Raw genomic sequence first — 25,598 nt, forward strand, 5'->3', positions numbered from 1 at the left:
ACGGCCGCCTCCCGCCGCGCCGTCACCGCCGGCGCCCAGATTCCATCTGACAGCCCCGTTCCGCCCGGCTGCTCCCGCCTGGCACCGGGGCCGGGGCTGCGGGGCACGGCCCCGCACGACCCCGCGCCGCCCGCGGTCTGCGGGGCGCCGGTGGCACCGGGGACGCGGCCACCCGGTGCCGGCGGCGCCTCCCGCCGCTGCCCTGCCCGCCCCGCCGCGCCTCGGGGCCGCGACGCCGCGGCACGGACGGGGCCGGGCCCCGCGGCCGGCGGTGGGCTCGGTGCCGCGGGGCTGCGCCCGGGGGTCCCCGGTGGCCGGTGGCTGCCCCGGTGGGAGCGGAGTGGGGGGGGGGGGGTCGGGCTGGCCGCCGTGCACATCTGGGAGTGATTTGGCACATTCCACTGGGCTGAGCACATGCCGGCGCCTGGGCCTCGCCGCCGCGGCCCCGGTGTGCGGGGAGGGGCCCAGCGGCTGCTCCCGGCTGGGGGTGCCCCGGCCGGGGTGTACAACATCGTTCTGGTGAGCACACGGGGGAAACTGAGGCACGGGAATGTGCTGAGTGGCCTGGCGGGCCATCACCCTCCTGTGTGGGTACCGTGGGATCCTGACAGGTATCCCAGGGCTCTGGGCAGCAGCGGCAGGGCTAGTGTGACTCCCCCCGGGGCTTGTGGTGAAGCTGCCTACACTCCTCACATGTGTGCCTTCCCAGGGGAGCTCCTGCCCCGCTGCCCTCCCAGCCCTCCCAGGGTCTGGGCTGTGCTGGTGGGTGCAGGGCATTGGGCGCCCTTTCTGGGCTGCCAGAATGTGGCTGGGTAGCCTGTGTCCATGTCCGTATCTCCATCGCCATCCCCTTCCTAGAATCAGCATCTCTCCAGGGACAGACAGGGCAGGGAATTCCTCTGGGTACAGGCACCACTCTATACCCCCGGGGTGCCACAGGTGCCCCCAGCTCTTCCCCTCTGAGCCTGGGGGGGCAACCCAGGAACTCCCCATCCCTCTCCCCTCTTCCCCTCAATGTGTTCCCATCTCTTCCCTACACCCCTGGAGCACCCACCCCTGTGTTTTCCCTCATGTGGGTGCCCCAATCCCCCACCTGGAGGGGGGGGTTGGGTATCCAGAGGCAGAGAAGAGGGAAGCGGGCTGGGGGTGGGGGTGGGTGGGGGTCGTTGGAGCACCTCCTCCTGTGAGTGGTGTGGTGGGTCGGGGGCGGAGAAGAAGGGTAAGAGTGGCATCGAATTCGCGGTGCGCGGCCCCTTTAAGAGCCCCCCCCCCGGGCCGGCGCGGCGCGCGCACCCACTTTCTCCCCTTCCGCTTTCTGGAGACTTCAAAGAGTCACAGAGCGGCGCCGGCCCCGCCCCCGCCCCGCCCGCGCCCGCGCCCCATTGGCCGCTGGGCCGGGGCGGGGGCGTGGCCACGGGGAGGGGCGTGTCCTCCTCCCGCTCCCCCCGCCCTCCGCCGCCGCCGCCGCCGCCGCCGCCGCCGCTGCCCCGCCCGGCCCAGCCCCGGGTAAAGTTTCCCCGCGAGCACATGACTCGCAATGGCCGCGGCCGCCGCTCGGTGAACCCCCCCGGGAACCCCCACCCCACCCCTCCCTCACCCCTCTAAGCCGGGGCGAAGCCCCCCCTTCCCCCCCAGCTCCTTCCCGGTGCCGCCGCCATGCAGCCACCACCGGGAACTCCCCGGGTTTAAGGATTTCGGTGTTGGAGTCTCCGCGAGCAGGTAATGAGGGGGCTCTGGATCTGCCCGTGGGAGCGGGGTTGGGAAGGAGGGTCTTGATGCGGCTCCGGTACCGCCTCTGGGGATCCCCCTCCGGTAACGGGTGATCCCGGGGTTCCCGCAGCGGGGGAGGGACTCCGCCGGGCTGCGGCTGCCGGGAGCACCGGAGCCGTAGCGGGTTCGAGATCGCGGCTTTGGCCTCTGCCTCTTACACTGGGCTTGGGGGTGCCGGAGTTCCCTTTCCCGGTACCGACTGCCTGGGCGCTCCCGGGCGGCAGCGCTGCGCCCCCACTCCGGGGCGGGCTCCGGGGCGGCTCCGCTAGCCTCTACACCCCACCGGGGACCGGAGCACCGCCGCAGAGCGCGGTGCTGGGGAGACCACCCCGGGATTACCGGGCTCTCCGGGGCCGCCGGTGCGCGCAGCCACATCCCCCCCCATCCTCCCGCGGCGGGGGGGGGCCGGGGCCGCTTCCCCTTTCGGGGTGCGGCGGGGCCGGGGCCCGGCGGGGGAGCGGGGCCGGGAGCGCGGGGGGCGCCGGGGGCCGGGGGGCGGGAGCGGCGTCTGCGCCGTTTCCTGGCCGGCGGGCGGAGGAAGCCATCGCTCTGCGCGGCTGACAGGGCGGCGGCGGGCGGGGGGGCCCGGGGGAGCCGGGCGGGGGGCGGCGGGGCCGGGGAAGGGACCGCCGGCCGCCGCCTCCCTCCCGCAGCAGCTGCCCGGGGCCGGGCTGCGGGCGGCGGAGCCCCCGCGGGCTCGGGGCGGGGTGGGGGATTTGGGGGTGCAGTCCCCCGGGTACTCAACCCCGACAGAGCGGGGACCCCCCTCGGGGGCGGGGAGCAGCGCCCCGGGCCGGGGCAGGGCGGTGCGGAGACAAATCCGTGCCTCTGTCCCCCAAATCTGTGCCTCTGACCTTTGACCTCGTTGGTGGCAGGGGCCGCCCCGCGGCGCGGCGGGTGCTGGGGGGGACACGGGGGTTCCCCCAGCCGGTCCCCCCGCTCGGGGAACCGGGCAGGCACCGGCCGGTGGCCCCGGGTGCGGCACCCGCCGCGTCCTCGCACCGGGATTAACGGGTGACGGCTCGGTGGCTTAGCGGCCCCGCGGCCACTGCTCCCGGGCCATATGTCACCCGTGGGCCCCCACCCTGCCCTTGGGGGTGACCTTGCTGCGGCTCGAGGGAGCGCCTGCTCCCGTGGGTGCTCGCACCAGGGATGCCCGCGGGTGTCCTGATGGGTGTCTGGCCCGTTTTTCCCCGTTGCTTGCAGCCCCCCTAGGTGACACGGTGACACAGCCACCGACAGTGGGATGACAGGAGCAGGGCAGTGCCCTGCGCCTCATCCGGAGCCGCCTGGTGTGGCTGCTCCATCCCACAGGGACACCTGGCTTCACCCAGCTGTCCTCACACATCCTCCGTGTCCCCGCGCTCGGTCCCTGTGGCAGGAGCAGCGTCGCTGCCACAGAGCCTGGGGACGGCTGTGCCACCGCCACCGCCTGCCCTGCGGCGCTGGGATTCACCATCCCGCCGCTCTGGATCTATTTATATCCAGGAGGTTCTGGTGTGACAACGTGCCACATTTGGCCGCGCGTGCCCTGAGCCGCCGTGCCCTGAGCCACTGTCTTGGCAAAATCCAGCGCCGATGCCAGTGCTGCCATGAAGAGGGTGGCTGGCCTCTGGGGTCCCCCGGCCCTTTTTGGGGCGCTGCTGCAGCACGTCAGGGCTGGAGGAACTGTGAGTGCTCTGCAGTGCGTGCCTGGAGCCTCAAGGTGCCCCGTGCCGTGGGGCACCCCTGTGCCGCAGGGCCCCCTGGCAGCGCCAGCCCCGGGGGGAGCGCAGCGAGCGCGGGGGGTGCGATCATATCTGCGGTGACACATGTGCTGATTACGGAAAATGGGTTAATCTCCCTGCGGCTGGAGGCGGCTTAGCGGGGGGTGGCTCGTGGCAGGGCCCGGCGAGGGGCCGCGTGCGCCCGCTGTGGCCTCCGCTGTCCCCTCTGAGCCCCAGCTGCCCGGCAGTGACAGGGACATGGCACACGGCTGCCTGCCTGCCAGCCCGGGCGCGACGCGGTGGGTCGCGGTGGTGCTGGTGGTGGCATGGAGCGGTTTGGCCCCCCCAGGTACATCAGGTGTCTGCTCCTGGGAGCCTGCCCAAGCTGGGGGCACGGTGCCACCAAATCCCGGTGTCCGGGGGTGTCGCGCAGCCGCCAGCCTGCCGGGTCCCCCCGCGCTGTGTCCCGAGCGGCCCCGTGCCAGCTGCACTTGTCTGCCGGCTGTCGCCGAGCCAGCGAGGGCTGTCTGGGGCCGCGCTGTTCCCGGCACGCCATTCCCAGGGCGCCGGCTGCCGCCGCAGCCTCGGCTAAAAACAACCAGGACTGCCGCGAGTGGCTGCTGGGGCACCGTCCCCCTGCTTCCCGGGAGCCCCTGGGGGGCTGGGATGGGGCACGCCGGGACCCCCGGCATGGGCACTCCAGGACTGTGAGCCCTGGGTGTGCGGTTTGCTGCTTTCATCCTGAGGGTTGGGATACAGGGTGGGCTTTGGGCTGTACCTGGGGATGTCCCCTCTGTGGGCAGGCAGTGCTGGGTGTGGGTGTGTGTCCCCAGGGTGCTGTGGGAGCAGCCCATGGTGTGAGGGGCTGGTGGGTCATGCTGGCTGGGATACCACTGGACCTTTGGGACTGGCCTGCTCCTCTCGAGGCATCCAAGCCGCAGCCAGGCCGGAGTGGTGGCAGTGGTGGTGTGGCACAGCTGTGGCCACCCCAGGGGCCGTGGCGGGGGCTGGGGCACCTGTTCTTGCTAAAGAATGGCACGTCTGGTGGTGGGTGCGGGAGGTGTAACCGGAGCGGCGCGTTCCCGGCGTAACCGGAGTCGGCCCGGCTGCAACAGGTGGAATTTCAGTTTGTGGCTCCTGGCAGCAGCGAGATGTGGGGTGCTGGGGTGAGGACCCGCACTACAGGGCCAGTGGTGACTCCCTAGTGTGCCTCCATGGGTTGGGGAGGCCATCCTGCCAGCACAGACAGCATCCCTGTGGGTCAGTGTGGTGTCCCTGGCCCTGTGTCTGTGCTGGGGGAGCGGTGGTTGTATCTTGCAATTGTTGGGATGCTGGAACACCAGTGCTGCCCAGGGACGTGCAGCGGGGCTGTGCAAGCCCTTGGGTCAGCTGCTGGCCGTGGGAGTTGGATGTAGGTGCTGGGGTCTGCTCTGGTCTCAGCATCCTCAGATTCCTGTTCCCAGCAGCCTCAACTCCAGCGCACGCTGGCCGAGTGTGCCGCTGGCTCCGGCCGTGCCGCAGGCTGGGCATGATTCACGCCTGCCCGGGGACGTGAGAAACGTGACGGTGACTCACCGTGGGGAGCTCCGGGGATCCGGGAGAGGGTCTCTCTCAGCAGTCCTGTCAGGGGGGCACCTCACCACTTCTTCACTACGCTGGCTTGCCCTTGGCAGCCTGGAGGGGCTGGTTGGTGGCCGGGGGGCAACGGGGGCAGCCAGGCCTTTGGCCTCGCGTGCGAGGCCACCCCAGGCTGGTTCTGCTGCCAGCGAGGAAACCGCAGGCTGCAACCGCAGTGGCTCCGCAGGCACTTCCTGCCCTGCCCGGAGGCTGCCATCCTGTGCCCCCTACCTCAGCACGGCATCCCCACTCTGCCCACACACCGTGGGGACAGCCTGGCACGGGGAGGGTCTCCAGTGCCTGTCCTGGTGAGGGTGGGGGATGCACGCAGCAGCCGCTGCCAGATTTGGGGAGTGCAGGATGCTGCGGTGGTGAACTCTGCGATGGCAGCAGGGACGAGGGCCTGGGGTGGCAGGTCAGTGGGGTCATTAGTCAGCGGGGTGACACGTCAATGGGGTGACAGACTCTAGGGTGGCAGGGGAGCAGGGTGAGAGAGTCTGGGGTGACGAGCTGTGACAATCGGGCCAGGACTGAACTGAAACTTGTCTGCCTGGGAATCGAGAGTGGCAAGGGGAAGCTGTGGCCTGGAGCACGGTGCCCGCCGGCATGACAGGAAGGGCTGGGTCGCTGCCCGCTGCCCTGCCAGGCACCCCCCAGCATCCCTGGGCCCGCTGGGCCCCCGCTGCCAGGGGTGCCAGGGCGGTGCCCCCGCTCACCGGCGTGTCACATCCGGGCGCTGGTGCTGCCATCACCGTGTGCCCCGACAGGAAGCACAGCTGGGTTTGGGGGTGTCACAAGGGCTGGGGTAGGGGTGCTGCCTGCACCAGGGGTTTTGGGGGGGCGTCAGGGTGGGCTGGAGGTGTAGCTGGCTGGAATGGTCATGGGGAGGGGGTGTTGCGGTGTGGCCATGCTGGTGGGATTCTGGTTGCTCTATGGTTGATGCTGGCTGTGCTGGATGTGGCTGTGGACACTGAACCCAGCCTGGGGGGTCATACTGGGGGGCTGCCTTTTTGGAAGGGTTCTTTCGGGGGACTGTGCCAGCACTGCCTGGCCTGTCTGGGTGTGCACACGTTTTTGCAGAGGGCTTTGTGCTCTCTTTGTGGTCACAGTGGGATGGTGGCTTGGGCAGCTGTGTCCCACTCCAGCTGTGTTTCCCCACTTCCAGTCATGGCCCCCCAGATTATGTCCCCCACCAGCCCCACTGCTGCTGGCCCTGGGAATGTTCTGATCCGCGTGTCAGTACGTCTGTCCATCCGCTCCCAGTGGCCATCCCCGGCCTGGGTGGGAGGTTCCTCGTGGCTGCATTTGGCCCAGGCCCTGCAGCAACGTTTTCCACGGGGCTGGAACGAGGAGCTGGATTCCAGGAAGCTCCGGGCCTCGTCCAGCTCCTGCGGGGACTGGAGGAAAAGGCGTTGGGGCGGGTGAGCGTGGGCCCTGCCGAGGGGGCTGCACGGCCCCTGGCCCCACACTGCTGACCCGGGGGGCTCTGGGAGTGCAGCTTGGTCTGAACACCCAGGACCCCCATTTGGGACACCCAGGACCCCCATTTGGGATGCCCACAATCCTCCAGTTGGGGAGCAGCTGTGTGCTGGGGGCTGTGGCAGCACATGGTCCCAGGGGAGCTCCTCTGGGCAGCAGCTCCTCCTGCCCTCCAGGACCCACGGGAGCAAGACCAGCCGTGATCCCCGGACCCTCCTGGCCACTGCTGGTCATGTGGAGCACTGGGAAGGAGGGGTGTCACTGGGGTGCACAGTGACCAGGCCAGCAGCGTTGGCCACACTCGGTCCCTGGCCGGCGGCACTGGGGGGGCCTGAGCGGGTTGAGTAATTGGGCCCCGGCACGGCTGGCACGGTGCCCGGCTAGCACTTGGCACCGGCAAACATAAACAGTTCTTCCCGCGCCTCCCTCCCCTGGCTCTCGGGCCAGCACAACTCGGGGGCCACGGCCTGGCTGGGGGGGCCCTGGGCAGTCCCCCACACCGCAGAGCAGCGTCCCTGCTGTGCCATGTGTGGACCCCACGCAAGGGCTGTCCCCAGTCCCACGCTGAGCTGGCGGCCGGCACCATGCCCTGGCAATGCCTGTGGGAATCCCACACTCACTTGGGCATCCTGTGCTGGGCGGGGTGTGACCCTCACATCCCTGTGGGATGTGATGGGGGGTGGCTGGTGGGTGACCCTCGCCCACCCCAGGGGTGCCAGGACTATGGGTCTCCCCATGGGTGCTTCCCACTGGGTCAGTGGGTGCTGGTGTGAGTTGGGAGAACAGGGGTCCTGCCTCCAGTGGGTGCAACCAGCTGGGTTCTGGGGGGGCGGGCAGGGCCATGCCCATCCCGGCCCCTCCCCAGCGCCTTGCCGGGCGGCCCAGCCTTGTTCCTCTGGATCCTTTTCCGCCTCCGCGGGGCCGGGAGCCAGCACTCTCGGCAAATAAACAGCCCCCGCCGGGCCCCGAGCCAGCACTTAAATAAACAGCCAGCCCGGGATTGTGAAAGCCCCGCGCCCCCCTTCCCACCGCCCCCCGACCAGCCAGGGCCGAGGGGTCCGTGCCCGCTGGCCTGGCGTGGGAGCTGCCGGCACACGGCCTGGCCTGGCGTGTGGCACATGGCACATGGCATGGGGCGGGGGCTGCGCCGCGACGGGCACGGCCCTGCGGCTGGCAGAGCCCCCCGGTGCTGGTCCCGGGGGGCTGAGCCCCCTCCCCCTGGGGCCGGGGGGCTGAGCCCCCTCGGGATCCAGCAGGGATGGGATGGGGGGAGCGTGGCGGAGTGGACACGTGGCCGTGGTGGCAGAGCCGGCCCGGAGCGGAGCCGCTGTCCTCAGGGGACCCCCGTGTGCCCGTGTCCCCCCCGCCCCGTCCCCAGCTGCCCCGCAATCCCCCAGGCTGGGGCAGGGGCTGCTGCCCCCAGGCCCTGCTGTGTGCCCCATCTCCCATGCCTCGCCTGGCAGAGCCGGTGTGGGATCGTGGTGTGGCCTTTGGCTGGAGGGGGTGCCCTGTGGGGCCGCAGTGTCCCCAGGCCGTCCCCACACCGTCCCCCCCACCCAGCTAAGCCGGGATTAGTGAGCTGCGCCTGCCGGTGCCGCCGTCCCGGTGTCGTTAATCGGGGGGATCGGCGTTAATCCCGCACGGAGCCCCAGGCCCGGCCGGCTGCGCCCTCCTGGGGCCGGGAGGGGATGTGGTCCCGGTGGGGGGGTTGGGGAAACTGAGGCACGGCTGGTGGGTGACCCTGTGGGGTGGGGGTCAGTGGTCCCAGCCCCTCTGTTAATGTCCCTCTCTGCTTCCCCCGCAGCGCCGCAGGACCAGAGCCAGCTGTGAGGACAGCCCGGCAGCAGGGCACCCGCGGGCCCCATGCTCTGCTCGCCCCCGGGACCCTGCAGCTGAGAGTCCCCCACACCGGAGACCCCACCATGGCCAGCAACAGCAGCTCCTGCCCCACGCCGGGCGGGGGGCACCTCAATGGCTACCCTGTGCCCCCCTATGCCTTCTTCTTCCCACACATGCTGGGGGGGCTCTCTCCACCCAGCACCCTGGCCGGCATCCAGCACCAGCTTCCCGTCAGCGGATACAGCACCCCGTCACCTGCCAGTGAGTACCAGAGCCCTGCTGGGGCTGGTGGCACCCCTGGTGCTGGGGGGGTGTTTGAGGCCCCCTCTGGGCCAGGCGTTGTCCCCAGGATGGGCTGTGGGTGCCAATCCCAGGCTGGTCCCTGGGGCAGTGGCACTGGTGAGGGAGGGTCTTCCTGCTCCCAGCCACACCTGTAGGGAGCTGATTTTGGGTGCCAAGTGCTTTTCCCCGTGTGTCCCTGTGAGTGCTGCTGCTGGGGAAACTGAGGCAGGGAGTGGTCAGTGGCACCAGTGGGGTTGTGTCATTAATTACGGCCACCTTCATTAGTGACTGGTTATTGATGGCCCTCAGGCCCTGGCCAGGGTGTTCCTGTCCCTCACTGTGAGCAGCCTGGGTGCCAGCAGGCTTGGTGGGTGCTGTGTCCCTGTGGTGGCTCTTTGTTTGCCGGTGACGGGGCTGCCGTGGGGGGAGGCGATGAAGGCGATGAAGACAATCATCATCGTGGCTGCTCCCGATTCCATTTCCCCATGACAGGGTCGTCCATCACGGCCCCAGTAATCACTGCCTGCCATGATGGCAGCTGGGAGCCGCTGGAGGTGGGCTCCCACCCGGCATCCCCCCAAACCAGCACCCCTCAGAGTGCCTCAGTTTCCCTGGATGCCGTCTCGGGTGCCATGGGGTGGCTGCTGGACCTCTTGTCACCCCGGCCCCACGGTGGTGGGTGCCCATGCCTGTTCCCTGCAACACGAGTGCCCTGCGGCGCCCGCTGCCGGGGAGAACCCCGTGGGTCGGGGTGTGGCGGGGCCCCCCCCGGCCCGTCCTTGGCCCCGGGGGCCGGTGCAGGTCCGGGCAGGGCCGGCCCTGGGTGCTGTCCCCCGCCGGAGCCGCCCCGGCGGCGGTGGGACCCAGTGGGACCAGTTCAGCGACTGGGTGTCGGCGGGTGGGGCCACTCCCCCGCGCTGGCTCTGGGGCCATTCCGGGCGTGTGGGAACAGGCTGGGGGGGCCGCCTGTGTCCCCCCCCTTTCCCTGACACTGAGGACAGGGCCGCAGGCACGGCTGGAGGGTGTCTTGGGGCGGGTGGCGAATCGTGCCTCAGTTTCCCCTTGGCCTTCCCTGCTGGGTGCCTGAGGGATGCAGAGGGTGGGGGCACCACGTCTTGCCGCCCGCCCTGTAGCATCCACACGGCCTGGTGGGTGCCCTGTCCTGCAGTTTTGGGGTGTCCTGTGGTGCCACCGCTCCTGGCGCAGGGAGGTGTCCCTGTCTGTGTCCTGCCTGCGGGGGGGCCGGGGCCGCCACCCCCTCCTCACCACGGGTCCCGCCCTCGCCAGATGTGCTGCAGCTGCACGGCCCCGGGGCCGGTCTGGCTGGGCCCTACTGGGGCTGCAGCTGCCCCTCCCGGGATTCGGGGTTGAAATGGGCATCCCAGCAGGTCCGTGGGCGCAGGGGTGGGGACCTGGTGGGCTGGGAGCTGCGTGTGGGCACGTGTGTGCCCCCACAATGGATGTACACGCGTGTGTCCTCTGTGGGCTGGGGGTGTGTGTGTGGAGCTGCGTGTCCATGACACCGTGTGTGCGCACCTGGGTGTGCATGCATGTGTCACGTGTGTGTGTGTGCCAGTGCCCTCTGTGCCTGTGTGTGCACGCACATGTGTGTCACAGGTATGTTTGTGTGTGCCAGTGCTCTCTGTGCCTGTGTGTGCATGCGTGTCACACATGTGTGTGTCAGTGCCCTCTGTGCCTGCGTGTCACACATGTGTGTGTCAGTGCCCTCTGTGCCCATGTGTCTCACACGTGTGTGTGTGCCAGTGCCCTCTGTGCCTGTGTGTGCCCACATGTCACACATGTGTGTGCGCATGTGTGAGTGCCTGCCATGCACGTTGGTGGCACACGCAGAGCAGGGTGGCCTGTGTCCCTGTGCCAGGCGTGTACACGCGTGTTGGCGCATGTAGCACCGCTACGTTGTGCCTGTGCCCTCAGCCCCATCCCTGGGGGCCCTGTGGCGCCTGGCTGTCCCTGGAGCTCCCCTCGCCTTGCCCAGTTCTGTCCCGTGCCGTGTCTCGGGGGTCTGCGAGGGGCTCCCTGTGCGCTGCCCCCCCAGACCCTCCCTCGCCCTGGTTCCCAGGCCTGGCTGCGGGCAGCGGGACCCCAGCCCGGCCCCCGCAGCAGCTCCGGGCTGCCGGGACGGGGGCCCCGCGCCCGGGCTGGCCTGTCACCCTACCCGCTGGCTCCGGTTTCCTCGCGCCGCAGCCGCTCCCCCGCAGCGCCCCGTAATTAATTAATTTTTAAAAATTAATGAGCAAAACGTGCTCCCTGCAGGCCGGGGGCGGGGAGGGGCGGCTGGGGGGCCCCGCTCAGGGCAGCGGCCGGGGAGCCCCGCGGGGTGCGGTGCTGGGGACCCCCCGGCCCCCCCATCCCCATCCCTGCCCGGGGAAGATTGATGAGGCGCTGGGCCCCCAGCCTGGGAAAGCCCATTAGGCGGAGGTTCTCTATCACTGTCAGGGGCCGGGGGGGGGGAGCCGCCTGCTCCAGCCGGGAATTCGCCGGGCTCAAAAGCGGCTGAAGGGGATAAATGGGGTCTTTTGAAGTGGGCGGGCGAGAGGGGGGCTGCGGGGCCCGGGGGGGCTGCGGGGCCCCGAGGTGCCGGCGCGGCGGTGGGGGAGGAACTGCGGCCAGCACCCCCGGCTGGGCTGGGGGGGTTTGTGTGGGGGCCCCGGGCATCCCTGCCCGCGGGGACCGTGACCCTGTGATCCCAAAGCCATCCCCTCAGGGCACGGGGGGGTCCTCCGTGGGGTCCCCGTGGGCTGCAGGGTTGGGTTTTCATCAGCCTTTCGGAGGCATTTCTGTCCCTGCGGAGCATCGCTCAGGGAGTGGGGCCGGGAGGATGCGGGGCTGGGGATGTTGCTGGAAGGGCCCCGTTTTCGTGTCCCCAGGCTGCTGGTGGGATGTGGCTGAGGGCGGGGTGTGCCTGTCCCACTCACACTGTGGCATTACGTGCGGGGTGTCCCCTCGCCCAGTTCCTCTTGGCTCTGGAATTAAGGCTTTGTTTTTTTTTGTTTTTTTTTTTTGGTGTTTTTTTTTTAATCTCTGTTTCTTCCTGTTGCCGCCGACGCGGGACGGGAGGGGATGCGGGACGGGAAGGGATGTGGGAAGCGGTGCAGGAGGCGATGCAGGATGGGAAGCGCTGCCCATCGGGGCGACCTCTGGCACGGCCCGGCCGCGCGGTGCCACCGCCCGCGTCCCCTGCGCCGTCCCCTCCGTCCCCTCCATCGCAGCCACATTCTTTCCAGCGCTGGTAAATGAGTCAGAGCAGACATTTGTCATGTTCGCTGCAGGAAGTTGGAGCAGCGCTGGGCTTTTGTTCGAAACCTGCTGGCTAAGCAAAGCCCCGACTTGCCATTATTATTTAAACAGGCGCTGCCGCGCTGCGCAGCCCCGCACGAACACACGGACACGCACACGCGTGCACACACAGGGACAGCCACACACGAACAGCCACGCATGTGCACGGCCACACACACAGGAGAGCCACACGTGCACAGGCACACATGTATGACCACACATGTATGGCCACACGTGTGTACAGCTACACATGTATGGCCACACATGTACAGACACACACAGAGGACAGCAACATGTGCGCAGCCACACATGTGCACAGCCACACATACACATGCACAGGCACACAGGACAGTCACACGCATGCACACACACAGTCACAGAGCCACTTGCATGCACGCAGCCACACACACACAGACATGCAGATGTGTGCAGCAGCACCCGCATCCTCCCGTCCGTGTCCAGCTGTGCTCCTCGTGCCCATGGCAAGGCCCAGCTGGGGGCTCAGTGGGGCTCCTCTCCCTCCAGGAGCACCCCTGGCCTAGGTAGCCGGGGCCGGGGCAGTGCAGATGCCGTGGCGTGCCCGCTGTGCAGCCCGGAGATCGCTGCTGCTGTGCCAAGGGAAGTGGCACCCCCAGGGCCTGTCCTTGGCGTGTGACCGTCCCCGCTCTGCGCTGGCAGCGCTGTCACCACGCAGGGTCCCCGGGTTCGTGGTGTCAGCTTCAGCTCGTGTGAAGGGCTGGTGTGGTGGGGAGTGGTGGCACATGGCTCTGTGCCCTGTATGGGTGGCAGGCCAGCACACACATGTGCATGCACACACAGAGACGGTGGGCTGTGCGCACACTCGTGTGTTTACATACTCAGCTGCTCCCATGTTTGGTGGGACACGGTGTCACACACACGTGTGCGTGTGTGCAGGACGAATGCACACACGTGTGTGCACACAGGCTGCCCTGCACAGGCACACACACCTCCCCAAGTGTCTGTGTAGCGGGAGCACACGTGGCTGCGCTGCAGCAGGGATGCAGATGCGCCATGCACTGGGAACATGCATGAACACATATGCACATGCATGTACACAGACCCACCCACCCCTCGGGGGGAGGGGGGGCCGAGGGTCAGGCCGAGGTGAGCCCTTCTCGAGGGTTCACCCGCAGTTCACCCGCATCCCATTAGGCAAATGAGCTTTGGCCGCTGGGCAGCCCCCGGGACCCCCCAGGCCCCGTCATCTCCACCGGGCAACCCCCGGGCACCCCAGCCCCGCCTTGAGCCCCTCCCCATTTCACTCCCGCGTGGCACTGCCCCCTCGTCCCTCTGCGTGTCCGTGTTCCCCTGCGTGTCCCTTTGCCCCCCGCGTGTCCGTGCTCTCTCTGTGTGTCCATTTCTCCACCGTGTATCCGTGTCCTGCGTGTCCGTGTCACCTCATGCGTCCGTGCCCCACCATGTCTGTTGCCCCCCTGCATGTCTGTGTCCCTCTCGGTGTCCGTGACCCCCCTCCCGCATGTGCTTCTCTGTGTCCTGTTTCCGTGACCCCTCCCCCGGCGTCTCCATTTCCCTCCTGCGTGTCCGTGCGCCCCCCGCGTGTCCGTGTCCCCTCGCCTGCGGGTGCTGTGGCGGCCCCGCGGCGCGGAGCGGGTTAAGCACGGGGAGGCGGCGGGTGCCGGGAGGGACCGGGGCTGGCGAAGCCGCAGAGCCGGCGGGGCTGCGCCTTCCTCCCCTCCCCCCGCCTCCTCCTCCTCCTCCTCCTCCTCTTCCTCCTCCTCCTTCTCCTCCTCCTCCTCCCGCCGCTCGGGCGCGGAGCGAGCGGCGGGGCCGCTCCGCGGGGCGATGGCAGCGCGGCGCGGGGCGCCCCGGGGGCGCGGGGGGGGGCACTGACCGCCCGGGGCCGCCCCGGCCGGGGGAGCCGCCCCCGCCGCCCCGGGGCCATGTACGAGGGCGCGGCGGTGGCGGGGCTGCCCCCCGGCCCCTTCCTCCGCATGGATTTCTACGGGCCGGGCCCCCGGGGCTGCCCCCCCCGCCGCCCCCCGCCGTGGAGCAGCTCCGGCCGCTGTAGGTACCTGCGCACCGGGGGCGGACGGACCCCCCCCCGTCCGTCGCATGGGGCCGGGGAGAGCGGCCCCGAAACCCGGGCGGGTGTGGGGGGGGTGCGGGGAGGGCTGCGGGGTGCGGGGATGGCTGCGGGGGCTTTGGCCGTGGGCGGGGGGCTGAGCTGAGTGCTGGTCCTGGAGGAGCGCGGGGCTCAGCCTCCCTCCCCACCCGCTCCATGCGCAAAAGCCACCGGCTCTTTAAGCACCCCCTGCCCTATTTCGGGGGCAGTCGGGACCTCGGGGCCGAGCTCGGTGAAGGGGGGATCACCTCTCGCCCCCCCCTTCCCGCAGCGGGGTCCGGGCAGCGCCGGCTCCGCCGGGAATTTCGCTCTCTCCTGATAAAGGCTCCGGGAAAATCCAATTAACTACAGACGGAGTCGCCGCTGCTGCCCAGGCGCGGGGGAGCCCCAGCCTGGGCCCCCACCCTGCCGCGGATCGGGGGGTCCCCCTGGGCCGGTGGGTTCCGGGTGTGGATGCGGGGTCGGGCCAGTCCCGTTCCCGCTGGCGGGACCCTGCGCTGTCCCTGGAGGGGTCACGGCCCGGTGCTCTGTGCGAGGGGGGGGCACGGACACCGCCGTACCGGGATGGGCAGCGGGGGGCGCGGGCAGCGCGCTCCGAGTGCCGGCCAGCCTGGGAGCTGTTCCCCCAGCGGGATGTGGAGCCCTGCTCCGGTTTGTGCCCACGGTGTGGGGGGCGAGTGAGGTTTGGGGGGGGCTGGAGGAGTGCCGTGTCCCGGCTGTGGGCAGCCGGAGTCCTGGCACGCAGGGGCCACCACAACGGCCCAGGGAAAGTCCTGCCGGGTTCCGTGGGACTTTCACCCCGATAAGGGCGGGGATCCACGGCGGAGGCCCATGGCGGGGTGCCCGTGGCCGGCGCTGTGCAAAGGCTGTGTGGCCGTGGACCCCCGCTCCCCCTGCTCCCCTCATTGTCTCGGGGCCGCTCGACCTTTGCGCTGGCACCGAGCGCGGCCGAGGGGCCTTTGTCTGCGCTGGGGACATGCCGGGGCTCCCGCTGCCTCTGCGAGGGGTGGGGGCTGCCCCCGAGGCTTTGCTCGGGCAGGGTGGGCAGGGGGGTCCCGAGTTCCAGTGCCACCCCTTAGCGCTGGGCCCCCCGGCTCTGACTGTCCTGAGCAGGGCAGCTGGGGGCCATTGTCCCCTCTCTGTGCCCCCCAGTCCTGCGGGGGACAGAGCCCTCTCCCCGTGGGCCACAGCGCTGGTGGACGTGGGTCCCCTTGTCCTGGCTGGGCCACCTCGGGGCTCTGGTCACGGTGACCATGACCTGGCGGGCGCTGGCGGGACTCCCTGGCTCTGTGCCCCGCTCCCGACGTCACACGAGGTGTCTCCCCAGCCCGGGGGTGCCAGCCCGGGCAGGGCTCAGCGGTGTCGGGCAGCCGTGCTGTGCCTCAGTTTCCTCCGAGCCAGCTGCGGCCGTGCCCGCTGGCCCCGCGGTGCTGGCTGCTGGCCCAGCGTGGCACTGCCCTGCCCGGCGGGGTGTGTTGTGCTGGCATAGGAGCCAGAGCTGCTCGGGGGGCACGGAGAGCCCACCCACACCCCCGGAGAGGACTCGGGCTGCCACCGTGGGGAAGCAGAGGCACGAGGCAGCTCCTGAGGGTAGTGGAAAATCTTGTAGGAGCCCACCGAGAACCCCCTGCCCCTGTGGAGCCATGTTCTGTTGTGGCTTTTTGGAGTGCTGTGGGAGTGGGAGAGGGGTGCGTGGGATTGGATTGTGCGTGGCACCCCTCCGCTGGGCACAGGGTGGCCTCACATGGCCTTGCAAAAACTGTGGGTTATATAGATGGGTGTGTCAGCGTTTTGGGGACGCCAGACCCTGGTGCTGGCAGGGGGCAGACACCAGGTCTTGGGTAGGGAGCGTGGGGACCAGGCGTGCCCGGTGGGCTGAGCCCCGTGGCCGTGAGCAGGACCGGGCAGCCCACGGCTCCGGGTTCCCGGCACCCTCTTCCCTCCCTCCCTCCCCCTTCTCCCGCAGAGGCGCAGGAATTCGGGGCACGTGGGATTCTCATCCGCAGGGAAGCCCTGGCTGGGCCTCCACCCTCCTGTGGGGGGCTGCGACCCCTGGCACGGCACTGCCACCGCGCACCGGGCAGCGGGGACCCCCGGTGACCCCCGCTGCGACCCTCGGGTGGGCTCCCCCCTCTGGTCCCCCCATCCTCGTCCTCTCTGCTGCTCTGGCCGGGTCTGTCCCGGAGCCGCGGCGGGGTGGTGGCGGTGCAGGAGCCGGTGTCCCCCGCGGGCAGCGGCACACGGGGTGTCCCCGCAGGCGCTTTCCCACGCCAGGGCGGGGGTGCGGGTGTCGGGGTGCCCCGGGGTCCCCCGGCGCGGGCAGGAAGCAGCCGGCGGGGCCGCGGGCGGGGGCGGCGCGTTCGGCGTTCACCCGGGATCCGCCGGAGCCGCCGCATCTGGTCTGCAGCTGGAGCCGGGCTGCGCTGCCTCGGCCGGGGGGGGACAGCGGGGTCCCCTCTGCTGCGGGGGGAGATCGGGCCGAGCCTGGACACTGGGGGCCACCGTGTCCCCAGCTGCAGCCCGGCACCCAGCCGTGTTCCAGCAGGGGAGGTTGGCACCCATCCTGCCCTGCTCAGCGCCTTTGGGTGCTGCTCTGTGCCCTCCCCGTGCCCCCCAGGGGCGCGAGGGGCACCCAGGTCTGGTGATACCATCAGGGAGGTTCCTGGCCAGGCTGGCGGCTGTGCCCGTGTCCCTGTTCCCTCCGCGGTGGCACGGCGGTGACGGGGGTGGCAGGGGATTCCCGGGGTGCTGGCGCAGCTCTGCCAGCGCAGGGACGCGGAGGGAGCCGGATCCCCTGCCCCCCTCCGCATCCAGCACATCAAAATCTTGTCAAATCCGCGTTTTGTGAGTGCAGCTCTCCACGAGGAAGTTCTTAAATTATATAAAAGAGGCGATAAATTATAGACGACGTTCTCTCAGTCACTTTAATGGCTCCGCTCCCTCGAGTGGCAGCGGTGATTTATTCAGCCCGGGAGCTCTGCCCGGCGCTCGCCCCCGCGCCCGTGTCCCCACCCGCACCCTCGTATCCCACCCTGCACACCCACATCCCACCTCGCAGCCTTGTATCCCGCCTTGCACACTCCCATTCCCCCCCCACACACCCTTCCCAGCCCCCCACACGCGCTTGTATCCCACCTTGCACGCTCATATCCTACCTTGCACACTCCACGCTCTCATATCCCACCCTGCACAATCGGCTCCGTGCCCTCATATCCCACCTCACACATTCCCCTCGTGCCCCACACACTCGTGTCCCACCCCACACACTCGTGTCCCACCCCACACACTCGTGTCCCATCCCACCCCAGGTACTCCTCACCCTGCCCCGCACGCTCCTGCCACACCCCGCACTTTCCCCGTCCCCGTTGGCGCCTGGGGACAAGCTCGGGGGTGGCTTTGTCCCGTTGTCCCCTCCCTGGCCCCATCCCGTGGCCTTTGGCGAGGGGCCCGTGGCACTGCCGGGCTGGGGACCCCCACCCCTCACTCCCCAAACCCCCCCCTCCTCTGGGGCCCCTTCTCCGGGCTGGGTGTCCCCGGCCGGGGCTCCCCGCGGCTCCCCGGCCCCAGGGGGACTCTGGCGGCCGTGGGGCCCTTTTTGGGGTGCAGGGGCCGGCGGGGCTGGGGGGGGGGGCCCAGGCTCCCCCGCCGGGCCTGGCCTTTAATATCCTGTTTGACTGGTTCGCTTGGCTCTGCTGCAGAAAAACATTCGCAAACATCCCGGAGCAGCCGGGGAACGCTTAACCCCTGCCTGGCTGTGCCCCACGCCGGGGCTGCACCCCAACTGTGCTGAGCCCCTTCCCAGCTCCCGGGGCACACCCTGACCGTGCTGAACCCCCCTGCCCTGCATGCCAGGGGTGCACCAAACTGTGCTGAGCCTTCCCTGTGTCAGGGGTGCACCCCCAACTGTTCTGGGTCCCCCCAGCTCCAGGGGTGCACCCCAAGTGCACTGAACCCCTCCCTGCCCAGGCTGTGCAAGGGCAGGGCCGTGGCTTGATCTGGGAGACTTGGGCACCTCCCGCAGGCCCCTGGGGCATAGGGGTGCTTCTGGGGTGCAAGAGGCACATACCTCCAGGTTTTGGGGTGCAGGCATGTTCCATGAGGTTTTGGGGTGCAGGGGTACTGGCTGTGTTCCCTGTGATGTCAGGGCCAGGGTCTGCTTGTTACGGGAACAAAGGCAGCGCTGCCTTTGGAGATGTCCTCCACTGGGGGACTTTGGGGTGCCAGCTGGGTGCCACTGTGGCTGTCCCCTCCTGGGGGCCCCTGCTTTGGCTGGGGGTGGTGGGTGACCCTCGGGCTGTGGGGGTCACCCTGTGGGTGTCACACTGTACACGTGTGACTGAGTGTGTGGCACTGGCCCCCCCACGCTGGCCCTGCACCCTCCATCCCCTCACCCACTGGCAGTGCCGCCCTGGGCTGGGGGCTCCTGGGATCTCGGCCCTTTTCTTTGTTTTTTGTTTTTTTTTTTTTTTTTTTTTTTGTCCGCCTGAATTCCACATCGTCTCTGTGACCTGGAAATGTCACGTTGCATCTTCCCAGCACGCGTCCTCTCCCTGCTGGCCCCACTCGACCTGGCGCCAGGGCCGGGGTGGGCAGCGCGGGGCTGGGGCTGCCGGGACCCCTGGAGCTGGGGAGGAGCCGTGGGGTGCGGGCTGGGGGGGGTCCCTTCCTGGGGGGCTCCGTGCCCTGAGTGCCTCCCCTTCCCCACAGCCGTCGAGACGCAGAGCACCAGCTCGGAGGAGATCGTGCCCAGCCCCCCCTCGCCCCCACCCCTGCCCCGCATCTACAAGCCCTGCTTCGTGTGCCAGGACAAGTCCTCGGGGTACCACTATGGGGTCAGCGCCTGCGAGGGCTGCAAGGTGAGCGCTGCCACCGGCCCCGACTGCTGCCCGGGCTCCCCGGGGTGCTCGGGGTCCCCGTGCCGGGCGCTGACCGGGGCGTGCCGGGTCCCCAGGGCTTCTTCCGCCGCAGCATCCAGAAGAACATGGTGTACACGTGCCACCGGGACAAGAACTGCATCATCAACAAGGTGACACGCAACCGGTGCCAGTACTGCCGGCTCCAGAAGTGCTTCGAAGTTGGAATGTCCAAGGAGTGTGAGTGGGGATGGGGATGGGGACGGGGATGAAGAGCAGGGATGGGATGGGATCACCCTGCCTGGTGTCCTGGTCAGGGGGCTTTGGGTGTGATGGGGCCATCCCAGCAGCCCCCACCATGTGCCCAGCAAGGCCCGGGGGGGATGGGGACCCCCTGGGATTGTGTCACAGCCTGGCAGTTTCCCGGGCAACACGTGATTGATAATGTCAGAGATAAATGACGCTGAGGAGGCCTCCTGGCTCCGCTGGCAGTTGTCATGGTGCCTGGCTGTGCCCCCGCCGTGGGTGCCCTGGGGGGATAGGGCTGCTGAGGTGCAGCTGCCTCCTTGAGTCCTGCCCCATCTGCCAACCCCTGGGGGACTGGGACCCCTGGGAGGAGCTGGCAGAGCCTGGGGAGCCAGGAACTGCCAGGGGGAGTTCAGCATCCCAGGAGCTTACCCTGCACCTAAGAGGGGTCCTGGCCCTCTAAGCCCACCAAGGCTGATCCCTGCAGGGCTGGGGCTCCTCCCAGCTGTTCCCCCTTTCCCAGCTGCCACCCCCAGGGTCCCTCCTGTGCCCCTCACCCAGCACGGTGGCTCAGCTGCCATTCTCTGTCCCCGGGGTCCCTCTCTGATGTGTTGGCTTTGCAGAGAACCGTCCCCTTGGCCAGGGGTGTGGGTCCCCCAGGAGTTCAGGCTCTAACTGCATCCCTAATGACTTGGGGGGGTTGTTTAAAGGAATCTGTGGGGCTGATGGCTCTGCTGGGAGCTTGTGACTACAGCTGAGCCCATTGCTGGTGGCAGGTCCCCATCCTGCCCTGAGGGGCAGAGTGGGGTGGGGCAGGGGCTGGGTGGCACCGGGGCCAGGTGACACTGACTCTGCCATTCCCGCAGCCGTCCGCAATGACCGGAACAAGAAGAAGAAGGACGTGCCCAAGCCGGAGTGCTCGGAGAGCTACATCATCACACCTGAGGTGGAGGAGCTCATCGAGAAGGTGCGCAAAGCCCACCAGGAGACCTTCCCCGCACTCTGCCAGCTCGGCAAATACACTACGGTGAGTGTCACGGGCTCCTGGGGGTCCTGGGGGGGCTGGGGAGTGTGGCACCCCCCAGTGCCCTCATCCCCCACCTCCCGCCACAGAACAACAGCTCAGAGCAGCGCGTGTCGCTGGACATCGACCTGTGGGACAAGTTCAGCGAGTTGTCCACCAAGTGCATCATCAAGACGGTGGAGTTCGCCAAGCAGCTCCCCGGCTTCACCACGCTCACCATCGCCGACCAGATCACCCTCCTCAAAGCCGCCTGCCTCGACATCCTGGTGAGCACGGGGACAGGGACGGGGACGGGGACAGGCAGGGGACACCGGGCTGAGCTCCCCGGCTTGTCTCCTTCAGATCCTGCGGATCTGCACGCGCTACACGCCGGAGCAGGACACCATGACCTTCTCGGACGGGCTGACGCTGAACCGCACGCAGATGCACAACGCGGGGTTCGGGCCCCTCACCGACCTGGTCTTCGCCTTCGCCAACCAGCTGCTGCCGCTGGAGATGGACGACGCCGAGACGGGGCTGCTCAGTGCCATCTGCCTCATCTGTGGAGGTGGGTGCAGGGACGGCCACCTGCCCAGTGCCCGCGGGCCCCCGGTGCAGCCCGGCTGTCCTCCCTCAATGGCTGAGCAGGGAGACTCCAAATGAAGCCCAAGCAGTGGGAGCTGGGACCCCACAGGATGGCAAGGGCCCAACCACTGTGTGTCCCCTCCCCAGACCGCCAGGACCTGGAGCAGCCTGACAGGGTGGACAAGCTGCAGGAGCCACTGCTGGAGGCACTGAAGATCTACGTGAGGAAGAGGAGGCCCAACAGGCCCCACATGTTCCCCAAGATGCTCATGAAGATCACAGACCTGCGCAGCATCAGCGCCAAGGGTGAGGCTCCTGCGGCTTTGGGTCACTGAGGGGTCAGGGTCACTCAGCATGCTCCACAGGGGATGAAGAACCCAGCACTGGCATCTTCCAGGGATGTGGGGATGTGACCATGTCCCTTGTCCTCAGTGCCCAGGGAGAAGCAAAGCTGGGGGTGTCAGTTTGAGGGTGATGTTTTCAGGGTGCTGTTTCAGAAGCGTCACTTTTTGGATGCCATTTTGGGGGTACTGGTTGTGGGGGGCCACTTTCAGGGTGCTGTTTTGGGCATGCCATTTTTTGGGTGCCAGTTTTTGGACACCCATTTGGGGAGGTGCCAGTTTTAGTGTGCCACTTTGGTGGTGCCATTTTGGGGTTTTTTTAGGTGACTTTTTGGGGTGCCATTTTGGATTTTTTTGGGTACCATTGGGGAGGTGCCAGTTTTTGTGTGCCACTTTGGGGGTGAAATTTTAGGGACTTCTTGAGTGCCTTTTGACGTGCCATTTTGGGTTTTTTGGGGTGCCTTTTGGTGGTGCCATTTTGGGTTTTTTTGTGTACCATTTGGGGAGGTGCCAGTTTTTGTGTGCCATTTTGGTGGTACCATTTTAGGGACTTTTTGGGTGCCTTTTGGACATGCTATTTTGGATTTTTTGGGTACCATTGGGGGTGCCAGTTTTAGTGTGTCACTTTAGTGGTGCCATTTTGGGTTTTTTTGGGGTGCCTTTTCGGCATGCCATTTTGGGTTTTTTTGAGTATCATTTTGTGGGTGCCAGTTTTAGCGTGCCACTTTGGGGGTGAAATTTTGGGTTTTTTGGGGTGCCTTTTGGTGGTGCCATTTTGGGTTTTTTGGGTACCATTTCGGGGTGCCAGTTTTAGTGTGCCAATTTGATGGTGCCATTTTAGGGACTTCCTGGGTGCCTTTTGGACGTGCTATTTTGTGGTTTTTTGGGTACCATTTGGGGGTGCCAGTTTTAGTGTGCCAATTTGATGGTGCCATTTTAGGGACTTCTTGAGTGCCTTTTGACGTGCCATTTTGGGTTTTTTGGGTACTATTTGGGGGTGCCAGTTTTAGTGTGCCAATTTGGGGGTGCCATTTTGGGGCTTTTTTGGGTGCCTTTTGGAAGAGCCATTTTGGGTTTTTCTGGGTACCATTTGTTGGTGGTAGTTTTAGTGTGCCACTTTGGTGGTGCCATTTTAGGGTTTTTTTGGGTGCCTTTTGGGCATGCCATTTTGGATTTTTTGGGTACCATTTGGGGCTGCCATTTTGTGTTTTTATGGGTACCATTTGTTGGTGCCAGTTTTAGCGTGCCACTTCGGCAGTGCCAATTTGTGGCGGCACCCTGCTGACCCTGCCCCTCCCACAGGCGCCGAGCGGGTGATCACGCTGAAGATGGAGATCCCGGGCTCGATGCCGCCGCTCATCCAGGAGATGCTGGAGAACTCGGAGGGCATGGACACGCTGGGGGGGCAGCCGGGCGGCCCCCGCGGGGGCAGCCTGGGGCCCCCCCCGGGCAGCTGCAGCCCCAGCCTCTCGCCCAGCTCCAACCGCAGCAGCCCGACCACGCACTCGCCGTGACCCGCGCCCGGCGCGCGCCAGGACAGAGCCCGGCACACCGGCACGGGGGCAGCCCCACGCCCGGCCCGGCTGCAGCCCCCCGGGGCGGACTCCTCGGCAGCCCCCGCGGGGACCCTCCAGCCCCGGGCCCAGCGCCTTGGTTGAGTCACATTTCAGGGGCGCGGGGACCTCGGCCGCGGCCCCGGGGACGCCCCCGGCCCCACCAGCACCAGCACCCACGGGATCGCGACCACCGAGCCACCCCCTGCCCGCCCCGGCCGTCCGCGGGGGGGGCCCGGCCAGCCCCGCACGCTGAGGAAGCAGAGTCATTTAAAAGAGAAAAGAAAGCAAAGTATATATATATAAATATCTATAAATATCTATAAATACGTTTTAAAACCTTTGTAAAAGTTTGGAGGGGTTTTTAGGCCTGTGCAGGTGGAGGGGGCACGGCGGGCGCTGCCGGGGAGGGGGTGGGGGGGGCACACGGTTTATTATTATTAAATTCCTTTTTTTTTTTTTTTTTTTTTTTGTTGTTGTTGAGATTTTAGTGGATTTAGAGTCGGGGGGCACCGGGCGGGCCCTGCCCCGGCCCCCCAGGCGGGGAGGGGACTGTGGGGGGCACAGGGTGGTGCCAGTCCCGGCCTCGCGGGGATGGGGGGCCCGGCCCTGCCGGCACGGGGAGGGGGGACGGGGGGGGGGGCTGGCTCCAGAATAAAGTTTATTTATTCTAGTGCCTGGCTCGTTATTCTTGTGGGGGTACCGGGGGAGGAGGGGGAGCAGGGGTGGGGAGGAGATGGTCAGGCTGTGGCACCCCAAGCCCTCTTTGAGGGGGGATGCTCTTTGCTGCAGGAGCGCAGCCCAGGCACTCCCGTATTGCTCTCCCTGTCTGGTCATCCCCCAAGACAGGCACAGAACCCTTTGCGGTGTCCCCAGTACCCGAAAGCTCGGACTTTCCCACCCCTGAGGCCACAGTCACGTCCCTCTATGCCAGGGGCCAGCCCTGATGCATTTGTGACGCTCCCAGCACAGAGTCTGGGGGCAGCCCTGGCCCCGCCGCGCCGGGCTGGGGGGGTCAGGGGTGTTCCTGCCGCTGTGCAGGGATGGGACCTGTTTATTTGCTTTTTGTCCGTATTTTTTTTTTTTTTTCCAGCAGCTGGCGGGTGAGGTCTGTCCGCCGCCCACAACAGGAACCGGGGGCAGCGGGGCACAGCCCAGCCCTGCCCGGCGCGGCTTCCCTGGCACGGCGAGGGCCGAGACCCCCCTGCGGCAGGGAGATCCGCAGTGGCCGCCGGGCTGAAACCGGCCACAGCTCGTCCCCGCGGGGGTCACACGGTGAGGTCCCCCCGCGGGTGGGGACCCGGGGGTCCCTCCGCAGCCCCCGCCGGCTGCCCGGGCGCCGGGCCCCGCTCCTGCGGCCGGCGGCAGCAGCCGGGCCGCGCCGGGGGCCCCTTGCGCAGGAGGTGGGCGAGCTCGGCCAGGCTGAGCAGCGCCGAGACCAGCCCCACCACGAAGTAGAAGTGGATGAAGACGGTTTTCTCGGTGGGGCGGGAGACGAAGCAGTCGACGCGGTGCGGGCAGGGCCGGCGGCGGCACACGAAGAGCGGCTGCACCCTGAAGCCGTAGAGCAGCGCCTGGCCCAGCAGGAAGCCCAGCTCGGCGGCGATCCGGGCCACCACGCTGCCCACGTAGAAGGGCTGGAGGCGGCGGGCGCGCTGGCCGGGAGCCCCCCCGCGCCCCGGCTTGGCCGCCTGGTGCACGGCGAAGATGACGAAGAGAGCGGCGGGCGCCGAGAGCACGACGACGTGGAAGACGAGGAAGCGATAGTGGGAGATGGGGAAGGCGGCGTCGTAGCACACGGGTTTGCAGCCCGGCTGCTGCGTGTTACACACGAACTCCTCCTGCTCGTCCTCGAAGACGTCGCTGCCCACGGTGGCCAGGACCAGGATGCGGAAGAGGAGCATCACCACCAGCCAGAAGCGGCCCACCATGGGCGAGTGCTCCTGCACGGCGTCCAGCAGCGAGCTCAGGAAGCCCCACTCGCCCATGGCCGCGCTGCGGGAGCGGGGTCAGCGCTGGGGGGGACGCAGCGCCCGCCAGGTCGGACCCCGACGGCAGCACGGCCCCTCCAGCTCTCCATCCTCCCGCCATTCCCGCTCACGGGAGGATGCCCAGGCACCGCCAGCCCAGCTCAGCCCTGTCAGCAGCGTCCCCATGCACCCGCCGTGCTCAGGACTCGCTCCCCCAGAGATGGGTCCAAGAACACCAGCAGGGGCAGGACCAGCAGATTCCCCATGCCCAGTCCCCCTGCACAGCTCGGCCTGGCTGAGCTGTGGTCCCCCACAACAGCCCCGTACCTGTGTGGGCTGTGCTCCACGGTGTGCCAGCGCTGCTGGCGCCGGCTGTCCAGGGCCGTCCCGGACTGTCCAGTCTCTTTGTCCAGCTGGGACGGATAATGGTCCTACAGCCACGCCTGGAGTCCTTTTAAAGGGACAGAGCACCCGCAGGGGCGCCTGGAGGCAGGGAAGGGCTCCGCACTGCCGGTGGGGCTCAAGGACAAAAGCTGCCCTGCCCAGGGCCAGCAGCTCCCAGGTTGGGAGAGGGGTGGTGGCTGCCTCAGTTCAGAAATGCTCCCAGACTTTGTCCTTCCTAAACCCCACAGGGCCTCAGGGTCCTCAGGACACAGCACTTGGCCCCCAAAAGACCCCCACTGGCATCACCCCCATGACACATCAGAGCCTGGGTACACCCAGCCCTGCTGCCACAGCTCCAGCCCTGGGGGATGCTCACGGCTGGCACCAGCCCTCTCTGCCCCAGGACGCTGTGCCAGGGCTGTTGGGGGTCCCATGGATATTCCCAGGTTGTCCCCAGCTCTGGCACATGTAGACTAATCCCTACAAAATCCTGTGTGGCACGGCCAGGACTCCAGCCCAGTGCTGACAGCATTTGGTGAGCCCTCAAATCCCCTTTCCAGTAACGGGAG

At 67.9% G+C, this 25,598-nt stretch overlaps 2 protein-coding genes across 3 annotated transcripts; one reads left to right on the plus strand and one right to left on the minus strand.

The window, feature by feature from the left end:
• The first annotated feature begins 1,514 nt into the window (after window positions 1–1,514).
• RARA (retinoic acid receptor alpha) lies at window positions 1,515–22,865 on the plus strand. Of its 2 annotated transcripts, XM_077788303.2 has the most exons (9): window positions 1,515–1,719; window positions 8,377–8,672; window positions 18,802–18,950; window positions 19,046–19,187; window positions 20,060–20,220; window positions 20,307–20,483; window positions 20,560–20,764; window positions 20,929–21,087; window positions 22,425–22,865. In XM_077788303.2, the coding sequence occupies exons 2-9, from the start codon at window positions 8,495–8,497 to the stop codon at window positions 22,634–22,636; spliced, it is 1,383 nt and encodes a 460-aa protein (XP_077644429.1). In that variant the 5' UTR covers window positions 1,515–1,719; window positions 8,377–8,494; the 3' UTR covers window positions 22,637–22,865. The 2 variants fall into 2 exon arrangements, with proteins under 2 accessions (XP_077644429.1, XP_077644428.1); XM_077788302.2 differs by lacking the exons at window positions 1,515–1,719; window positions 8,377–8,672 and adding an exon at window positions 13,879–14,036.
• A 946-nt stretch (window positions 22,866–23,811) lies between these two features.
• On the minus strand, window positions 23,812–24,663 carry GJD3 (gap junction protein delta 3). Its single transcript, XM_021532955.3, has one exon. The coding sequence runs from the start codon at window positions 24,661–24,663 to the stop codon at window positions 23,944–23,946; it is 720 nt and encodes a 239-aa protein (XP_021388630.1). The 3' UTR covers window positions 23,812–23,943.
• Window positions 24,664–25,598: the final 935 nt, after the last annotated feature.

Source organism: Lonchura striata, chromosome 27, assembly GCF_050655825.1.
Source record: "Lonchura striata isolate lonStrDom1 chromosome 27, ASM5065582v1, whole genome shotgun sequence".
Classification (NCBI taxonomy): Eukaryota; Metazoa; Chordata; class Aves; order Passeriformes; family Estrildidae; genus Lonchura; species Lonchura striata.